The 21,206-nt window shown below is 33.8% G+C and overlaps 1 protein-coding gene across 50 annotated transcripts; it reads left to right on the top strand.

Annotated features, from left to right (window-relative positions):
* The first annotated feature begins 504 nt into the window (after positions 1-504).
* Positions 505-14,119, top strand: LOC126706257 (disease resistance protein RGA2-like). 50 transcript variants are annotated; one of them, XM_050405631.1, is made up of 17 exons: positions 505-4,213; positions 4,325-4,417; positions 4,959-5,117; positions 5,265-5,363; positions 5,515-5,720; positions 6,867-6,974; positions 7,203-7,245; positions 7,555-7,813; positions 7,967-8,065; positions 8,270-8,422; positions 9,520-9,627; positions 9,856-10,014; positions 10,124-10,300; positions 10,624-10,722; positions 10,927-11,079; positions 12,192-12,298; positions 13,543-14,119. In XM_050405631.1, coding segments are annotated over exons 1-2 (3,552 nt in total). In that variant the 5' UTR covers positions 505-662; the 3' UTR covers positions 4,326-4,417; positions 4,959-5,117; positions 5,265-5,363; positions 5,515-5,720; positions 6,867-6,974; positions 7,203-7,245; positions 7,555-7,813; positions 7,967-8,065; positions 8,270-8,422; positions 9,520-9,627; positions 9,856-10,014; positions 10,124-10,300; positions 10,624-10,722; positions 10,927-11,079; positions 12,192-12,298; positions 13,543-14,119. The 50 variants fall into 50 exon arrangements, with proteins under 50 accessions (XP_050261588.1, XP_050261577.1, XP_050261573.1 ...); XM_050405620.1 differs by having other exon boundaries at positions 7,471-7,813; XM_050405616.1 differs by having other exon boundaries at positions 7,203-7,361; positions 7,471-7,813.
* The last annotated feature ends 7,087 nt before the right edge of the window (positions 14,120-21,206 follow it).

The following is a 21,206-nucleotide window of genomic DNA, read 5'->3' as shown; positions in this document are numbered from 1 at the left end:
AGTTTACATAATTTGATTTTGGTGTATCTTAAACTTGATGGACTAAAATATCGTCATTTTTTTAATATACCAGCACTATGAGTGCTCTTAATCTAGAAAACACTAAAACTACTCTTCTAGCCAGGCTTCCTCAGGCCAAGGTGGCTCATGTGTTTAGGGAAGCAAACAAACGTGCCAACCTTTTGGCAAAAAAGGATGCTCTATGCAAGAAGATTTTGTCCTTTTTGATTCCCCCTACCTCTGTAGAATTTGATTCCTTACTTGCTTCAGATATGAATGGTTTGTATTATTGTAGGCTTGTAGCTGCTACTTTGGTCTCCGTGGCCATTTAGTTTGCTATATATTATCTCCTTAACAACCCCCCCAAAAAAAAAAACTTTATATATTTACTTTTTAAAGAAAACATAAAACAAAAAAGAAAAGAAAGATTGCTCTTTATTCTTACGCAGAACCATTATGGAGTAGACGGTAGTGGGGCAATCTTTATTCGCTTTTTGCACGCAAAATCAAAAACCATTATTGAGCAGTGGTGCCATTTACAAAACTGTTGAGAAGGCAAATAATTTTTCACAGCAACTTTAATCTTCGTTTTCCTACATTTCATCCTTGCTTCCAGCTTTCTTGTCTGTCTTTCAGCTTTTTCTTTCATCCAACAAGAAGAAATGGCCAATCCAATCCTGCATGGCGCTGTGCAGTCAATCAGTCAATGGTTGGGATCCTACACTATCCAACAGATTGAATCGATATGGTGTGTCAAAGCTGAGTTCAAAAAAATGAATCACACCGTTTCCACTATTCATGCTGTACTTGATGATGCAGAGGAGCAGCAGGTCGAGAACCACCAAGTCAAGGACTGGCTCTTGAAGCTCAGAGATGCAGTTTTTGATGCTGATGACTTGTTGAGCGAGTTCTCCACTCATGTATTGCAGAAAAGAGTGATGGACAGTGGTAAAATGCCAAAGAAGGTAAGAATTTTCTTTTCAAGTTCAAACCAACTTGTTTTTCGTTTTAATATGGCTCGCAATATAAAGGATATGAGAGAGAGGCTTGATGGTATAGCAAATGATAGGAACAATTTTCAGTTGAAGTTGGTAGATCGTCCTTTAGAGACATGGGTTGTGACTAGGGGGAGGGACCAAACTCACTCATTTGTACGTGAAGAAGAAGTTATTGGGAGAGAGGATGATAAGAAGGCCATTATAGATCTATTGTTAGATTTTGATATGGAAGAGAATGTTTCGTTCATATCCGTAGTGGGAATGGGAGGGCTAGGGAAAACCACACTTGTTCAATATGTATACAACGATGAGGAGGTCACGGCTTATTTTGAGTTAAAGATGTGGGTGTGTGTTTCTGATGTCTTTGACGTAACAGCCATTGTTGAAAAGATAATTGCATCCGCAACTAATGAAAGACCTAAAAACCTTGAAATGGATCAACTGCAAAATGAGCTTCGCAAAAATCTTAACCAAAAGAAGTACTTACTTGTGATGGATGATGTGTGGAATGAGGACGAAGAAATATGGTGTACTTTGAGAACTCTTTTGTTGGATGGTTCAAAGGGAAGTAAGGTACTAATAACTACACGGACTGAGTTAGTTGCAGATATTACTAGCACAGTCTCACCATATTTTTTAAAAGGCCTATCAGAGAATCAATCTTGGTCATTATTTAAGCAAATGACATGGGGAAAAAAGCAAGAGATTGTCAATCCTAACCTAGAAGCAATTGGAAGGGACATTGTAGAAAAATGTTGTGGAGTGCCTCTTGCTATAAAGACAATAGGAAGAGTATTATACTTCAAAAAAACCGAAGCTGAATGGTTATATATTAAGAATAATGAACTCACAAATGTAATTCAGCTAAGAGATTGTATTATACCTGTTTTAAAATTGAGTTACAATCATCTCCCATCACATTTAAAGTGTTGTTTTGCATATTGTTCATTATTTCCCAAAAATTATTTGATTGATAAGTTTACATTGATACAACTATGGATAGCACAAGGATTTATCCAATCATCAGAAGAAAATCTACAATTAGAGGAAGTTGCTAATGAGTATTTCATGGATCTACATTGGAGGTCTTTCTTCCAAGAAGCAGTAGAAGATCAAGGAAGGAATATGTTCTTTAAAATGCATGATTTAATCCATGATCTTGCACAATCAATCTCAAGGATTGAGTGTACACTGGTTGATTCTAATGCAAAAAATGTCAATGAAAAAGTTCGTCATCTATCATTTCCATCTTACCATTCTTCATTCTTTGAGGAGAATTTAACCTTGTTGGTTAAAGCAAACAAGATACGCACATTTATTTTGACGAGTGATCCTTATTTGACTAGATTTGATCAGGCAAGTTATAAACAATCAGTATTTGATGATTTACCTATTTTGCTACATTTTGCCATCATTGATGGAAGAATGGAAGAATCAACTCTTAAAACACTTATTTTGACTTTTAAATACTTGCGTGTATTCGACCTACATGGCTTACAAATGGTAACTGTGCCAAAATTTGTAGGTAAGATGATGCACTTGAGCTACCTTGACCTTTCCTATAATGATATTGAATTTCTCCCTAGATCTATTACTAGACTGGTAAATTTGCAAACATTAAAGCTTATTCATTGTAAAGAGCTCAGGGAATTGCCAAAAGACATTCAAAAGTTGGTCAGGCTCAAGCACCTTCACATAAATGGTTGTAAGAATTTGACTCATCTGCCATGTGGATTAGGACAATTGACTTGTCTTCAAACATTAAGCTTATTTGTTGTGCGTAAGGACCTTGTAGGCTCCTCCAAGCACTACGGTGAATTAGATGAATTGAACAAGCTAAATGAATTGAGAGGAAAAATAGAGATTAAAAATTTGGCATGGGTGATAGATGCCACCTCGAAGAGTAAGGTTGCAAATTTGAAGGAGAAGCAGCATCTCAGTGAGTTGGAATTAGCATGGAATCCGAACGATGATGTTGGCATAGAAGCTGATCATGATAATGAAAGTTTGTTAGATGGTCTCCAACCACACCAAAGTTTAAAAATTTTGAGAGTGGAGGGATACAGGGGTGTAAGATTTTCAAGTTGGCTTTCATCGCTAACAAATCTAGTTGAATTATATGTAGAGAGTTGTAAGAAGTGCCAACATTTGCCACCTTTGTGCCAACTCCCATCTCTCGAAGTACTACATGTTCGGAATATGGATGGTCTGGAGTACATATCAGACCAAGATATCATTGCTTCAATGGGATCATCAGGGACAACATTTTTCCCATCCCTATGTGTACTCATTCTCGAGTATTGTCCTAATCTAAAGAAGTGGTGGAGGAGGGATATCGTTGATAACGGTGATGTGGCAACAACATCAACATCAACATCATCAAGTCATCAATATCAGCAACAGATATCACTACCTTACTTTCCTCGTCTTTTATTCTTGCATATACTGGATTGCGATAAACTGTCTTGCATGCCGTTGTTTCCACATCTTGATCGGCTTATTTTGAGAAATGCCAGCTGGAAGCCTTCGCAACAGACAATGGCGATGACGATGAATACGGTAGAGGCTTCTTTATTACCCTCCTCCTCCTCCTCCTCCTCCTCTCCTCTCTCCGGATTGCACTGGTTGAACAGGTTGACTTTGGAAAACATCCAGGACATAGAGTCTCTGCCAGAGGAGTGGCCGCAAAATTTGATTTCTCTTGAGAGATTGGACATTTGGCGGTGCCCCAGGCTAACATCTCTATCTCGATTTATGCAATATCTCACCTCCCTTAAGAGTTTGACAATTGGACGCTGCGAGTTGGTTGATCAGTTCAGTGACGACACAGAATGTCATCTCTCTACATCTACGTGCCTCCAGAATTTGGTTTTCACAGAAATTTCAAAACTGGAATCTCTCCCGGCGTATCTTCAACAAGTTACCACTCTCCAAAAGCTCGAAGTTTCTGCATGTCCCAGTTTCTTGACTTTACCGGAATGGATCGGTAACCTCACATCACTTCGAAAGATTGTAATTGAAAACTGCCCCAAACTGACATCACTACCCGAAGGAATGAGTCGCCTAACCTCTTTACAGATGCTGAGAATCTTCAATTGTCCCCAATTAGAGCAAAGATGCGAGAAGAGAAATGGCGAGGATTGGTACAAGATTGCTCATGTCCCATTTTATTCCAATGCACCATTGGATATGGATGATTTGCTTGGGAATTTTTGGTATGTAATTCAATGTCTTTTTTCAACTTTTTTTTTGCTTTTCTTTTTTAACATCTTTTATCTTCTTCAATACTAATGTTTCGGGAAATTTATTTGCAATTCCATACACAGAAATTTTGGAAGCACAATATGAATTACTGAATAACTCATATCCTGAACAAATGTTGGGAGCAGATGTATCTGGTTCGTTATCAATTTTTTACGGTATAAGTTTAATTATTAGTCCCAATTCTTGTACAAACATGAATTCGATTGTTACTCTGCTCTTCTTTCTTCTCCTTGAATGAGAAATGTTAGTAATTTCAATTTCTCTCATGTATCATGATTACACTTTCAGACTTCACAGACTATATATATGCATAATCTGTGACTTTGGCAACTATATAAAGTATAAACAGATTAATAAGTCTTCAATTAACCCAACCTCTATCTTGGGGAAGTAGAGAATCATCAAAAGGCCTTTATCATATGTATATATGGAGTCTGCTAGTGGTCTGATCCAGTATAAATTCAAACTAGAAATTCTCAACAGAAAAACTAAAACAAACGGATGAGAGTTTAGAGCATCTACCTTCATTCATTACTCATAATTGGTTCTTGTTTAACACTTTTGGACTCTGCAGTTTTCATCAATTAAGTGCTAATTACCTTCTTTTTCTTATTTATAAGAATGGTCATTCTAGATACAATTTCTTCACATATGATGATTTACTTAGCTGCTTTATTGATTTAAGTGCATAAACAGATTGCTGTAAGGGATGCTGGCAGCATAGTTCCTACAATCCAAGGTATTGATGCTTTTGTAATTCTCATAAGCACTGTGCTGAAGATGAAACCTGACTTTGATCCAAGCAAAGGTCGAAGCCCTGGGTTTTATTTCGAAGATGGCGCATATCCTAAACAGGTCATTAGTACATTTGCTGATCTTTGGATGGCGATATGTTTTTGTTTTTTGTTATTCATCCTACTGTTCATGGAATATTTTCACTTAGTCAAATTCTGTTTACTGCAGTTTTTTTCTTTTTTCTGAGTCATATGATTTATATGTCAGCCAAGGTTGCAAGAGTGAAGCAAATTGTGTTCGTTGGCTCTATGGGGGGAGCAAACCCAAATCATCCCTTGAACAGCTAGATTAACAGCAATATGTTTGGTTCGTGAATCATGATCCCTTAATATATTAATTTCGCTTGAATTCTTTCTTGTTCCCTTTCCTTTCTATGGTTATTTGTTCTTTGCTAATAGTATAATTAATAAAAACATAATGCTGGGCCAAATGCTTTATCTTTTTTACCATATTCTAGGTGTGGAAGATAAAGGCTAAGCAGTATTTGGCTAACTCCGGTATTTCATACAGAAATGCAGTTGCTAGCATCAAAGAGAGCTGCCATTGACAATAAAGTGGAGTTCAGGCTTAGCAAACAAGCTCTTGCTGCAGGATTTACTTGGTTGGTTGGCAATCACTTTTGACACCTTCAGTATGCTAATTTTTTAAGGCTTCATGATATAGGTGAGTTGACAATCACTTGATGCAAATCTTATCACCAAACATTTATCGAAATGCTTCATAGGCAGTTAGGATTCTCTGACTATATCATAAGAAAGGGTAAGAGCTGTGCAAATTTGCATATCATTATTTAGTTTATAGAATTTTCCTTTTTTTTATTCTCTCTCTGTTAAGATTTGTATTTTCTATGCTTGTGATGTCTTAAAATGCAACCGCACTCATTTTTACTTTCTTGCCATTTATATGAGTCTAGAAGTTCCATTAATTGGGAATTTATTTTAGATGCATATTATGCAATTCATCTATAAGAAATGGACAAATCTTTTTAATGAAGATGATTTAAGGGGATGGTTGGGAATTGATGATTACAACAAGCCTTTCATTTTTTTTATTACAAATTAAAATAAGCGATATATATTCAAAAGAGTAGGTTATATGGTTTGATTTTGAAAGTCTCACATATTTTTTTCTTGGTTTACTGGAGTTGCCAAGTTAAGAAAAAAAAAAAGAATTATTGGGTCTATATTTGGAAACTAAGGTTTTATAGCTTACAATCTTTGCTTGGTAATGTTCATACAGGTATAAGAAAAAGAGTTGAATTATGAAGGGTATACTAACAAGGGCAAAATCGAGGTTGCATTGTCTTTTAGAATTAGGTGTCACACAATGGTATCTCCTTTTCTGTTGTCCCTAATGTTCTAAACTTTTTTTCTTCTTGGTTAGGTGTAGCACTATAAATTAGCAGACCTTTTCCAATGATTTGGGGTATCAAGCATCAGGCATCTTAGCGCATTAATGATTGCGTATAAGGATTTCAAGGTTGAGATTAGGCTTAAGGAATATCTAGATATGGTTAAAAAATCTGCAGAATAAGGCAAACAAGATAGTGACGAAGGAAAAAAAAAAAAAAAAAAAAAAAAAAAAAAAAAAAAAAAAAAGAGAGAGAGAGAGAGACGAGACAAGATTGCCTCAGAATCAAAAGCTCTTTTTGGAGTTTCAACTAGATACTAATTACAAGAATCTTATAAAATTCTTAATTATCCATATCTTGCTTACATAAATGGCCATACCATCTACTTTAGTATTTTTCCCCCCCCCTATTTTTGTTGCTGATGTTTTGGACAATTTCTTTGCAATTTGAATATGCAGAAACAAGCATAAAGAAAACATTTGAAAGGGTGCCAGCAGGAAACAGGGGACAAATGCAAAAAATTGCTCCACATCCTGGAGTTTGGAAGGGAAGAACTTGTCCATCAGGTATGTGCTTAATTATTTATCCTATTCATCTAAGAAACTCTTTTGCTATTTTTTTTCTAATGAGCGACATTTCAGTTGATCTCCTATGCAATTGAGGCATAGGTAAAACCTAGTGTTATCTTTGTTTAACTTCACATTTGTAGTAGTTGTAGTGCATCTTCCATCTGTTATCACTTATCACATATGATGATTTACTTAGCAGGTTTATTGATTTAAGTGCATAAACAGATTGCTATAAGGGATGCTGGCAGCATAGTTCCTACAATCCAAGGTATTGATGCTCTTGTAATTCTCATAAGCACTGTGCTGAAGATGAAACCTAACTTTGATCAAAGCAAAGGTTGAAGCCCTGGGTTCTATTTCGAAGATGGAGCATATCCTAAATAGGTCATTAGTACATTTGCTGATCTTTGGATGGCGATATGTTTTTGTTTTCTGTTATTCGTCCTACTGTTCATGGCATATTTTTGCTTCATAAGTTGATTGGATTGGACAGAAAAACCAAATAGACGCTGGTGGAGTATTGCTTTCCTCCTTTTCACTTAGTCAAATTTTGTTTACTGCTTGGAGATGGTTGTAGCTAGACGGGCAGTACTCTTTGCGACGGAAATTGGCCTTCAACAATGCCACTTTGAAGGTGACTCAGAAATTGGAATAAAGGCGCTACAAAATGGTGACATACTTTCCTCATCCTTTGGTCATTTAGTTAGAGACACTTTAATTCATGTAACCTCCCTTAGGAGTTTTTCTTTCTCTCATATTGTTAGGCAAGGCAATACGGTTGCGCATGCTTTAGCCCAGAGTGCAAGGCTTTCTTTCCCTTTGATAGTTTGGATGGAGTATGTTCCATCTGATGTAGGCTTGTTTGTTTCAGCAGATTGCTCAGTTTCTTAAATAATATCAGTGGACTTGGTCCTGTTTCTCAAAAAAAAAAAAAATTCTGTTTACTGCAGTTTTTTTCTTTTTTCTGAGTCATATGATTTATATGTCAGCCAAGGTTGCGAGAGTGAAGCAAATTGTGTTGGTTGGCTCTATGGGTGGAACAAACCCAAATCATCCCTTGAACAGCTAGATTAACAGCAATATGTTTGGTTCGTGAATCATGATCCCTTAATATATTAATTTCGCTTGAATTCTTTCTTGTTCCCTTTCCTTTCTATGGTTATTTGTTCTTTGCTAATAGTATAATTAATAAAAACATAATGCTAGGCCAAATGCTTTATCTTTTTTACCATATTGTAGGTGTGGAAGATAAAGGCTAAGCAGTATTTGGCTAACTCTGGTATTTCATACAGAAATGCAGTTGCTAGCATCGTAGAGAGCTGCCATTGACAATAAAGTGGAGTTCAGGCTTAGCAAACAAGCTCTTGCTGTAGGATTTACTTTGTTGGTTGACAATCACTTTTGACACCTTCAGTATGCTAATTTTTTAAGGCTTCATGATATAGGTGAGTTGACAATCACTTGATGCATATCTTATCACCAAACATTTATCGAAATGCTTTATAGGCAGTTAGGTTTCTTTGACTATATCATAAGAAAGGGTAAGAGCTGTGCAGATTTGCATATCACTATTTAGTTTATAGAATTTTCCTTTTTTTTATTCTCTCTCTGTTAAGATTTGTATTTTTAATGCTTGTGATGTCTTAAAATGCAACCTCACTCATTTTTACTTTCTTGCCATTTATGTGAGTCTAGAAGTTGCATTAATTGGGAATTTATTTTTGATGCATATTATGCAATTCATCTATAAGAAATGGACAAATCTTTTTAATGAAAATGATTTAAGGGGATGGTTGGGAATTGATGATTACAACAAGCCTTTCATTTTTTTTATTACAAGTTAAAATAAGCGATATATATTCAAAAGAGTGGGTTATATGGTTTGATTTTGAAAGTCTCGCATTTTTTCTTGGTTTACAGGAGTTGCCATGTTAAGAAAAAAAATGAATTATTGGGTCTATATTTGGAAACTAAGGTTTTATAGCTTACAATCTTTGCTTGGTAATGTTCATACAAGTATAAGAAAAAGAGTTGAATTATGGAAGGTATACTAACAAGGGCAAAATCGAGGTTGCATTGTCTTTTAGAATTAGGTGTCACACAATGGTATCTCCTTTTCTGTTGTCCCTAGTGTTCTAAACTTTTCTTCTTGGTTAGGTGTAGCACTATAAATTAGCAGACCTTTTCCAATGATTTGGGGTATCAGGCATCAGGCATTTTAGCGCATTAATGATTGGGTATAAGGATTTCACGGTTGAGATTAGGCTTAAGGAATATCTAGATATGGTTAAAAAATCTGCAGAATAATGCAAACAAGATAGTGAAGAAGGAAAAAAAAAAGAAGAAGAGACGAGACAAGATTGCCTCAGAATCAAAAGCTCTTTTTGGAGTTTCAACTAGATACTAATTACAAGAATCTTATAAAATTCTTAATTATCCATATCTTGCTTACATAAATGGCCATACCATCTACTTTAGTATCCCCCCCCCCTATTTTTGTTGCTGATGTTTTGGACAATTTATTTGCAATTTGAATATGCAGAAGCAAGCATAAAGAAAACATTTGAAAGGGTGCCAGCAGGAAACAGGGGACAAATGCAAAAAATTGCTCCACATCCTGGAGTTTGGAAGGGAAGAACTTGTCCATCAGGTATGTGCTTAATTATTTATCCTATTCATCTAAGAAACTCTTTTGCTATTTTTTTTCTAATGAGCGACATTTCAGTTGATCTCCTATGCAATTGAGGCATAGGTAAAACCTAGTGTTATCTTTGTTTAACTTCACATTTGTAGTAGTTGTAGTGCATCTTCCATCTGTTATCACTTATCACATATGATGATTTACTTAGCTGGCTTATTGATTTAAGTGCATAAACAGATTGCTATAAGGGATGCTGGCAGCATAGTTCCTACAATCCAAGGTATTGATGCTCTTGTAATTCTCATAAGCACTGTGCTGAAGACGAAACCTGACTTTGATCCAAGCAAAGGTCGAAGCCCTGGGTTCTATTTCGAAGATGGAGCATATCCTAAATAGGTCATTAGTACATTTGCTGATCTTTGGATGGTGATATGTTTTTGTTTTTTGTTATTTGTCCTACTGTTCATGGCATATTTTTGCTTCATAAGTTGATTGGATTTGACAGAAAAACCAAATAGACGCTGGTGGAGTATTGCTTTCCTCCGTTTCACTTAGTCAAATTTTGTTTACTACTTGGAGATGGTTGCAACTAGACGGGCAGTACTCTTTGCGACGAAAATTGGCCTTCAGCAATGCCACTTTGAAGGTGACTCAGAAATTGGAATAAAGGCGCTACAAAATGGTGACATACTTTCCTCATCCTTTGGTCATTTAGTTAGAGACACTTTAATTCATGTAACCTCCCTTAGGAGTTTTTCTTTCTCTCATATTGTTAGGCAAGGCAATACGGTTGCACATGCTTTAGCCCAAAGAGCAAGGCTTTCTTTCCCTTTGATAGTTTGGATGGAGTATGTTCCATCTGATGTAGACTTGTTTGTTTTAGCAGATTGCTTAGTTTCTTAAATAATATTAGTGGACTTGGTCCTGTATCTCAAAAAAAAAAAAAAAAAAATATGTTTACTGTAGTTTTTTTCTTTTTTCTGAGTCATATGATTTATATGTCAGCCAAGGTTGCGAGAGTGAAGCAAATTTTGTTGGTTGGCTCTATGGGTGGAACAAACCCAAATCATCCCTTGAACAGCTTGAGTAACAACAATATTTTTGGTTCGTGAATCATGATCCCTTTATATATTAATATCGCATGAATTCTTTCTTGTTCCCTTTCCTTTCTTTGGTTATTTGTTCTTTGCTAATAGTATAATTAATAAAAACATAATGCTAGGCCAAATGCTTTATCTTTTTTACCATATTGTATGTGTGGAAGATAAAGGCTGAGCAGTATTTGGCTAACTCTGGTATTTCATACAGAGATGCAGTTGCTAGCATCAAAGAGAGCTACCATTTACAATGAAGTGGAGTTCAAGCTTAGCAAACAAGCTCTTGTTGTAGGATTTACTTGGTTGGTTAAAAATCATTTTTGACAACTTCAGTATGCTAATTTTTTACAGCTTCATGATATAGGTGAGTTGACAATCACTTGATGCATATCTTATCACCAAACATTTATCGAAATGCTTCATAGGTAGTTAGGGTTCTCTAACTATATCATAAGAAAGGGTAAGAGCTGTGAAGATTTGCATATCATTATTTAGTTTATAGAATTTTCCTTTTTTATTCTCTCTCTGTTAAGATTTGTATTTTCTATGCTTGTGATGTCTTAAAATGCAATCACCCTCATTTTTACTTTCTTGCCATGTATGTGAGTCTAGAAGTTGCATTAATTGGGAATTTATTTTAGATGCATATTATGCAATTCATCTATAAGAAATGGACAAATCTTTTTAATGAAGATGATTTAAGGGGATGGTTGGGAATTGATGATTACAGCAAGCCTTTCATTTTTTTTTTTTTTTAATTACAAATTAAAATAAGCGATATATATTCAAAAGAGTGGGTTATGTGGTTTGATTTTGAAAGTCCCAAATTTTTTCTTGGTTTATTGGAGTTGCCATGTTAAGAAAAACAATGAATTATTGTGTCTATATTTGGAAACTAAGGTTTTATAGCTTACAATCTTTGCTTGGCATTGTTCATACGGGTATAAGAAAATGAGTTGAATTATGGAGGGTATACTAACTAGGGAAAAATGGAGATTGCATTGTCCTTTAGAATTAGGTGTCATACAAAGGTATCTCCTTTTTTGTTGTCCCTAGTGCTCTAAACTTTGTTTCTTCTTGGTTAGGTGTAGCAATATAAATTAGCGGATCTTTTCCAATGATTTGGGGTATCAGGCATCTTAGCGCACTAATGATTGGGTATCAGGATTTCAAGGTTGAGATTAGGCTTAAGGAATATCTAGATATGGTTATAAAATCTGCAGAATAATGCAAACAAGATAGTGAGGAAAAGAGAGAGAGAGAGAGAGAGAGAGAGAGAGAGAGACAAGATTGCCTCAGAATCAAAGCTCTTTTTGGAGTTTCAACTAGATACTAATTACAAGAATCTTATAAAATTCTTAATTATCCATATCTTGCTTTACATAAATGGCCATAGCATCTACTTTAGTTTTCCCCCCCCCCCCCTGTTTTTGTTGCTGATGTTTTGGACAATTTATTTGCAATTTGAATATGCAGAAACAAGCACAAAGAAAACATTTGAAAGGGTGCCAGCAGGAAACAGGGGACAAATGCAAAAAATTGCTCACATCCTGGAGTTTGGAAGGGAAGAACCTGTCCATCATGTATGTGCTTAATTATTTATCATATTCATCTAAGAAACTCTTTCGCTATTATTTTCTAAGGAGTGACATTTCAATTGATCTCATATGCAATTGAGGCATAGGTAAAACCTAGTGTTATCTTTGTTTAACTTCTCATTTGTAGTAGTTGTAGTGCATCTTCCATCTGTTTTCACTTATCATACGCCAAAATATATTAAAGACTTAATGTTTTTGAAAGAGAGGTTGTGTTTGATATGGAAGAAGAGTGCATATATGGCACTTATATGTTAGGCTTACGGTCCATCACTTTTGTCTCTATATTTGTTCGAACATGTACCTATGCTTAGGCCTATTATGGCTCTCTACACTCTTGTCTGATGGTGAGGACTATGTGGTTTGTTTGGTTCATCTGATATGTACTCTTTTAGGTTAATTAAAAACCTTTGATCTCTCTCTCTCTCTCTCTCTCTCTCTCTCTGTATGCATGCTTGTAGGAGACCGTCAAATTTATTTTATCAAGTAAGCACTATCATTTTTTCATAATTTCAAGATCAACTTTCTTCTGATGCTCTAATGTACTCCAGTTTGTGATCAACTTGAGATTTAGTCTTTGGTTAATAATTTTAACTCTTATATAGTTATTTCCTATTACTGTAGGTAATTTTAACTTTATAGAAAAACTTACACTGAAATATGTTGGAGTTGTTGTTGTGGATTTTGAGTTTAAAACAACATCCAAAGAAATATAACATGATTGGTGAACATTCTGTTCTTCATGAAGCTGCATAAATATGGGTGGATGCTATAAATGGCTAGGGGTTCCTTGCAATGCGTTCAACTGCAAGATATGCACATCATATTGCAAACATATAAGCATGAAATACATATGTTTAATCTATTGATGATCATGGAATGCATTCATTTCTTTCTTCTTGGTTGGCTTGATAATTAAGACATGAGTGATGTGTATTAGAGATCTCTCCATCTTGTTCCCCAGTGGGGAGATAGTAGCACTTCAATTGAGCTACAGAATGCATTCATTGCATGATATAGATACAAACACATGTAAAAGTTGGAAAGTTTTCATGTTTCCATTTGAATTCATAGTTATGTAGTGAATTTTCTTTGAGTGACTATTTTTCCCTTCTCATTTGCCATTTTTTCTATTTGTAAATTCTTGAATAGTAGTTATAGATATTATATTTGTTACAAATTTTGTTGAGTGATTATCTGGGGTCTGAGATGAGAGTGATTTCCATGTGCAGTGGTTCCAAAAGCCTTCCCAAATAGGTTTTATTATGGGTGGTGAATTTGAGAAACAAGAAGGTTTGGAACATCATTTCAATTTTGCTTGAAGACCTTTGATGATTTAATCAGTTTCAAAAATTCTATGGAAGAAGAAGGTTATGATGTTGGTGAGGCAAGCATGTGGCATAGGAGAATTGGATCAAAGATAGGATTTGAAGAGTGGACAGCCCTCATGACTGCAGTCATGTTTGGAAGAAAGGCTTGAAGTTGAAACCAGTCGTGTCAATGTTAACAAGGCTTGGTTTAATTGGGCCATGACACTTATGTTACTGCTTGGGGATTTCCTATTTCAGCTGAGGCTATGAAACTCTTGCCTGATGCTTCTGCACTTCATTCTGTCATGTTGCAAAGTTTGACAATGTACACCATTTTCATTTTATCCAAGCTGTTTCTTTGCTTTAAAGTAATTGAATTTAAGTAATATTGTGTAATAGAACATGTATATATTTGGACTGGATGTTGTATTCTATAGTCATGCATTTGGGGTCTGAATTGTACCATAAGTGTGGAAAATGGGAACCTCTATTTAATTTCCTTCTCTATTTCATTTCAGTTATAAGTTTGTACTGAAAAGAATAAATACATAAAAGGTTACTTTTTCAATATTATACCCTATGGCCAATGCAACTTCAATGAGAGAATAACTTTTTAGCGTGAGAGAATCTATATAATCTATATAATATCTAAAAACTGAAATGTAGCATTTATTGTTATTACGCTGTTATTGAGCCACATCAGCGTAGCGTTTAGTCCACTTCAGTCCATTTCGATATACTTCGATCCACTTCAGTGATGCTTTGCGATATGAGGTTTGTGTAGAAAGAGACAATACTTCATTGACAATTATGTCATACTCTCAATATAATGTTGGTAAGTTCTTGATAAAATTACTTTCTTCTTATATTATTAAAGTCGTGTTTTTTTCCTATTATAATCGATAAATTTACTTAAATTTGCTTCCTTTTAGGTCATTCAAGACATATAGAGGATAAATTATTTGTAAGGAGCACTAGAAACAAATTCCAATCATACATTACATTATAAACAAATTGCAACCATACTTTTGTTCGATCTATTTGGTCTAACTCGGTCCATTTTGACCACTTCGGTCCATTTCTCTCTCTCTCTCTCTAAGTAGAAGAGAGTGCCTCTATAAATTATAAAGTCATAGCTATAAGATCAAATTTATAAAGTTCAAATTTTATGCTCTTAAAGTCCTTGACAAAAGGATGCTATAAAGCCCTTTACATTTTTTTTTTCCTTTTATTTCATATGTAATTTTTTCACCATAAATTGAAGACTTAGCATTTGTTTATTTTTGTGAATTTCATTTGTCATAGGAAGTATTGCTTACTCACTCCCAAGTGCAGGAGATCGTAGCAATGTAATTCTCGGAGTACCAAGGTCGAACCATAAGAAGTTGGGTAAATTCAAAGACAGTATAATTTAACAACACTTTTGGTGAAGATGAAAAAATAATTTTTGCTTGGTGATTGTTAAAAATTAAATAACAATTGGTTTAAATCAATATTTTAAATACTAGGGCATCAAGGTGTTTCCCTATATTGATATGGAATTTTTTGTGATCTAAGAAAAAATATATTTCATAATTGATTTCTTAGATAATGAAAAACCAATGATTCGGTTGAATTGAGACAGTTCAAAAACGCATGATAACCTAGATTAATAATGTGATTAGAATAGTTTTCAGAAAAACTCATTCACTTTAAAAACTTGATTTCTATTTGAAACTATTAGAAATTCATCTAAACAATAAATAAAAAACATGATTGAACTTATTGAAAGCATGGAAGAACTAATACATCAAAATAAATCTAATTGAACAATCAAATATATTGTCTAAAATCTTAGAAAGAATCACAATTGATTATCATACAATATATAAAAAAACATAACCCCTAGCCCTAGTTGAGAGCTTAGGCTGCCATGAGCGAATAATAAAACACAGGTTTCTCTCTCCAAAATTCATTCTCTAGAGCCCCCCTTCAAAACTTTAACGTAAAAGTGTACCAAGAAAATAAAACTTTTTACTATTTAATTTTCGACTTGATTTTCAGCAGCAACTTATGAGTTAATTTCGGCCTTCCAAAAGTGTGAATTTCAAAAAACTAAAAATTGGAAATTCGTAGATATTTAATTCACTATTCCAGCCCATCTAGCTTAAGTCAATTAGATTTTTGAGGAAAGAGATATGCTCAAAATACTAATCAATGCTCAAATCTGATTTTTTTTTTTTTTTTCCTTTTCAGATTATGCCTCTTTGATTTCTTTCCTTAATTTGAAGCTTCCAAACATGGAAAACGAACCAAGTACTCCAGCTGCACCTCCTTAGACATTTAAGCACGGTCCTCTAACTCCTCTTTAATTCTAGTTTAACCTACATTCTCTTACAAACTCTTGTAAGCTCATATTTTCATATGATTTCTTGAAAGTAGAAAATTACACACAATGAATGACATCTTATTCAAGAAATTATGTAAAGATAAATAGTAGAGACTAATGCATATCGTAGCTTAATTATACAAATTTAGCATAGTAATAAGGAGATAACACTCACATAAATATATAATAAATATACATTTTAAGGCATTATCAAGTATAAGATATAAAAATTGATTTTTGGCATATGTTATGTCATACTTTAAGATGAAATTTTTTTGTGTGTGACCATGCTATCTAATTGTTAGTTTCTCTCTCTCTCTCAAAAGGCTAAATCCTTTGTTTAGTTCAATTATTTGTGTGATTGATTTTTCTAGATAAGCTTTTGTTTTGGGAATTTTTTCCTACTAATAAAGTGCAGTCACATTTAAGAGTTGTTGGTTGGAAAGTGATTTTATTTTATTTTTGTTAATATTTTTATAAAGTGATCGGTTTAGATGTTGAACTATGAGGTTTGCTATTTTTTTTTTTTTTTAATTTCCTCTTGGATGGAAAAATTTGTGGTTTTTGTGGAAAAAGTACTCTAAATAGTTGTTTTTAAAGTAATCTATAGCGGCACTTAATCTGACAAAAACAATAGTTAGTCAAACAAAAATAATCAGAAGTGACATATTTTGACTTTTTCATTGGATTTTGATTATTTTATTTTTAAAAAAATAATTTTTATAATGATACATATAGAAGCTTGATCATCGTTGACTAAAAATTCATGATGACATTTTGTGTTTTGTTTGCAAAACATCTTCATTTTGGTATATTTTTAATTTGGAAGTTATTTACGAATGTATTGAGATAAGCAATGTATTCAATAAGAAATGTCATTGTTATACTTTTGTATACTTCTAAGATAGATAGTGCTATAATATTCAATGATAATGTAGTGGTTTGGGATTTAAGACAACATTAAAATAGAGGGCTAGAAGTTTTTTTTTTTTTTTTTTTTTTTTTTTTTTGAGGGTGATTAGAGGGCTAGAAGTTGAAGTTTTTGAATGGTAAGAAAACTTTGCTTTTCTCCTTCCTTTGTGACTATCATGATTGGAAAATTTAATTTCAACTATATTATTGTTAGAAAATTGGCTCATTATAGGAGTAAATGAAAATCTTAAATAAAAAATAATATATATATATATATAATTTTTCATTTATAGAAAATAAAAAATTTTCATGAGAGCATTCATATCCAGGTTTGCATAAAAATGGCTAATTATCATCTAAAAAGTTACTTTATCTATTATACCATATCACTTTACAACATACCTAACATCTCAATTTTTATTTTAACATACAACACATTAAAATAATATGAACTATACAACAAAGCAATATGACATCATTTATTTTTGTTAAAAAAAATTATTGTATTTATTTCCTTTTTAGGCCATTCAAGAGTATGGAGGATGAACTGTTTGTAAAGAACACTAAAAACAAATTCCAACCACACATTACACTTTCTTAAAATGAAAATAGTAGATAAAATTTATAAGTGTTAATCCTAAACTTTTCTTAAAATGAAGTGATTATTTTTTAATAAAGTATGATTATTTTTTAGAAAATCTAATATTTTGTATCAATCATACTTTATCAAAAAAATAATCACATCATTTTAAGAAAAGTTTAGGATTAACACTTATAAATTTTATCTACTATTTTCATTTTTCATTTACAGAAAGACAAATCATCAAATTTTTCCGCATATCATGCAAGTTTGCAACTAGTAAAGTAAGTGTTGCATTTATTGGTTCTACTCTCCTACTAAGCCACATCAACTAGCATTTTGGTTCAGTTTGCTCTACTTCAATACATTCACTCTACCTTGTACCATTCGGTTCGTTTCGGTCCACTTTGATCCATTAGGTTCCCTTTGGTGATGCTTTAGAAGGAGAATTTGTGTAAAAAAAGGAGTTACTATAGTGACAATTATGTCACATTCTCAGCATATTGTTGGTAGGTTCTTAATAAAATTTCTTTCTTTTTTAATGTTATTAAAGTTTTTTTTTTTTTTTTTTTAGTATAAGTGATGAATATAAATTTACTTATGTTTTCTGTTCGGATCATTCAAGTCAATGAATCGCTTGTAAGGACCAAAACCCAAACTACCAACAGCCACCACACTACCAACAGCCACATGGCCAAAACCCAAACACTACCAACAACCACCACACCCAACACTCAAAACACTACCAACCCCTAAACCCAGATTGGGCCACCACACCAACACCAGATCGAAAGCATTTCCGCGAAGAGTAGACCACAATGAGGAAAACCACTGCCGCAAAGATTGGAACACGATCACCACTGTAAAGATCAAGGACCACTGCTGTAAAGTCGGACCACAATGAAAGAGGGACGTGAGATAGAGTATAGAGAGATGAGAGACAAAGAGAAGAGAGAGAAGTGAGAAGAGTGAATATTTTAAAGAAGAAGAGAGAGAATGTAATTAAAAATTATTTTTCAATTATAATCGATTGCTACAATGAAAGTATACATAGGAATTACTTTCCTGCGTTTACGTTTTTTTTTTTTTTTTTTAATCCAGCGCCTCTTACACTGTTTATGAGACATTAACAGTGCAATTAGGCAAATGTACAGTGATTTCATTAATGAATAGTAAACGGAAAATATTTTTTAATTGTTTTTAGTTTTCAGTTTTCAGCAAAATAAGCGATATCCAAATGCACCCTAAATATAGGAAGCACGGCTTCCGACAAGCACGGATGCGTCATGTAGCGTTGATGCGGCTGCACGTGCGTCCAAGGCAAATTCTTTTTTTTTTCTGATTTGGTCTGAAACGGGCCAAAAACTGCCCCCAATTGATCCAATTCGGGCTGAAATAAGTTTTTTTTTTTTAAGTAAAAAAACACGGCAATGAAATAAAGTAATTAGGAAGAGAGATGGAGGTGACAGATAGAAAATGAAATAAAATAATTACAAAAATTAACTGGCCAAATGGTTCTGCAATAAGGATGAAGAAGATGACCGATAATGGGTTGGTGTTAGACGAGAGAGCTCGGATCACCTGGCTCTAAATAACGAAAAGGATGGTGGTGGAAAGCAAAGAAATTGAAATAACAAATGGTACAAGAAGCGGTGGAGAATTAAAGGAGAGCATTGGAAATTAAAACAAAATGATTTGAGTTGCCAAGGCATTGACAAGGCAATGACAAGGCACGTGTGAGTTGGCAGGTGGGACTTGAGAGGAAGGAAAACAAAAAGAAATGGAAAATAGAGTTTTAGAGGTTTGGTGTATGGTTTGTGTTTTCAAAAAACAATTTTCAGTTTTTAAACAACATTACACGTATTTTCACACACTTTTTCACCTACACATATTTCCACACATGTTTTTAAACAACAATTTTCAATTTTTAAACACATGTACCAAATTGGCCCTTGGGATTTGGTGTTTTAAGAGCACTCACAACGGTTTTTTTTGGAAAATAACATTAAAAGCCAAACTATTTGTTATTTAGCACACTTTTGAAACTATTTTGTTATCTAACAACTCAAGAATATTAGACTCGATTTTGGAGTGCTAAATTGAGTATAATGAACTCGATTTCGAGCTTTCAAGGACCTCAAAATCGAGCCTATAGAGCTCGAGTTCAGTATTGCAAAAAGAAAAATCTGACCAAGTGAAGAAGAAGAAGAAGAAAGAAGAAAGAAGAGGAAGAATCTGACAGAGAAGATGGAGGATCTGACCGAAGAAGAGGAACCCCACGATCAAAAAATTTTAAAAAAGAAATACCCAGAAGAATCAGAATAAGTGAAGAAGAAGAAGAAGAATCTAACGATAGCTTGATTTCTAAGTTCCAAGTCAGCATTCGAGCCACAATCACGGCATTGATTAGGTGCTTGGGTTTGTTGATTTCGCTGTGGGTTTACTTGGGTTTGTTGATTTTGTTGTGGGTTTGTTGATTTTGCTGTGGGTTTGCTTGGATTTTTGGTTTCGTTGTGGGTTTGTTGATTTGGTTGTTTCTTCAATGTTCTTTGGTGTTTATGTTCTTCGTTGTTTTTGGTTTTGTTGAGTGAGTACCGAAATCGAGCTTTTGTTGAGTGAGTATCGAAATCGAGTCTGTAAGGCGCGATTTCAATTTGAAAGAAAACGAGTCTGCTGGACTCGAGTCTAGCATTCCAAAATGGAGTTTATTACACTTGAGATGTTAGTTTTTTAAATAGTTTTGAAAATGTGCTAACTAACAAAATTATTTGAAAATCAATGTTATTTGGGGAAAAAAAAAAAAAAAAAAAAAACCCACTCACAATGTTAGAAGCATTATGTGTTACTGATGACACACAGTGAGGTTGCTAAAATGACTATTTAGTCATTTTAAGTTTTAACAACCCAAACACTAAAAACACCCCATACAGCAAAGGAGTCAATTTGTCCAGTTGCTAAGGGGGTGTTTGGATCATCAATTTCCATAACTCATAACTCTGTTTCCATAACTCATAACTCAAAAATTGTGGGACCCATAACTAAAAGTCCATTTGGCACCACCATAACTCTGTTTCTATAACTCTGTTTCCATCACTCAATTATCTGATTTTTGAGTAATGAGTTATAGAAACTGAAAAAATATTTTAGCTGTTTTTAGTTTCCATAATTCTATTTTCAATGGAATTTTTGTAATTAAAATTACACATGAGTCCTATGGTTAGACTTTTTGCTCTCTCTTTATCTTCTTTTCTCTTTTTTTTCTTTTTTCTTTTTTTGTCTTTCACGGGTCTGGGACACACCTGCTCCTCTTCTTCTTCTTCTTCTTTTTTTCTTCTTTTCTTTTCTTTTCACTTTCTAGGTTTGGTTCTTTTTTTTTTTCTTTTTTTTTTTTACTTCTTTTCTTTTCTATTCTCCTTTTCTTTTTTTTCTTCTTTTCTTCTCTTTTCACTTTCTGGGTTTGGTTCTTTTTTTTTCTTCTTTTCTTTTCTATTCTCCTTTTCTTTTTTTCTTCTTTTCTTTTCTTTTCACGTTGGTTTCTAGGCTTGGGTTCTTTTTTTTTTTTTTTTTTTCTTTTCTTTTTGTCACCGCTGTTGTTGATGTTGTCGCCACTGTTGATGTTGTCAAAGTTGTCGCTGCTATTGATGTTGTTGTTGTTGCTGTTGTCACTGTGGGTTGTAGCGGCGATTGCAGCGGTGGTTTTTTTTCTTTTTTTTTTTTTGGGTTTTT

This window comes from Quercus robur, chromosome 11, assembly GCF_932294415.1.
Source record: "Quercus robur chromosome 11, dhQueRobu3.1, whole genome shotgun sequence".
NCBI classification, from domain to species: Eukaryota; Viridiplantae; Streptophyta; class Magnoliopsida; order Fagales; family Fagaceae; genus Quercus; species Quercus robur.
This window is presented reverse-complemented; position numbering and strand designations above follow the sequence as displayed.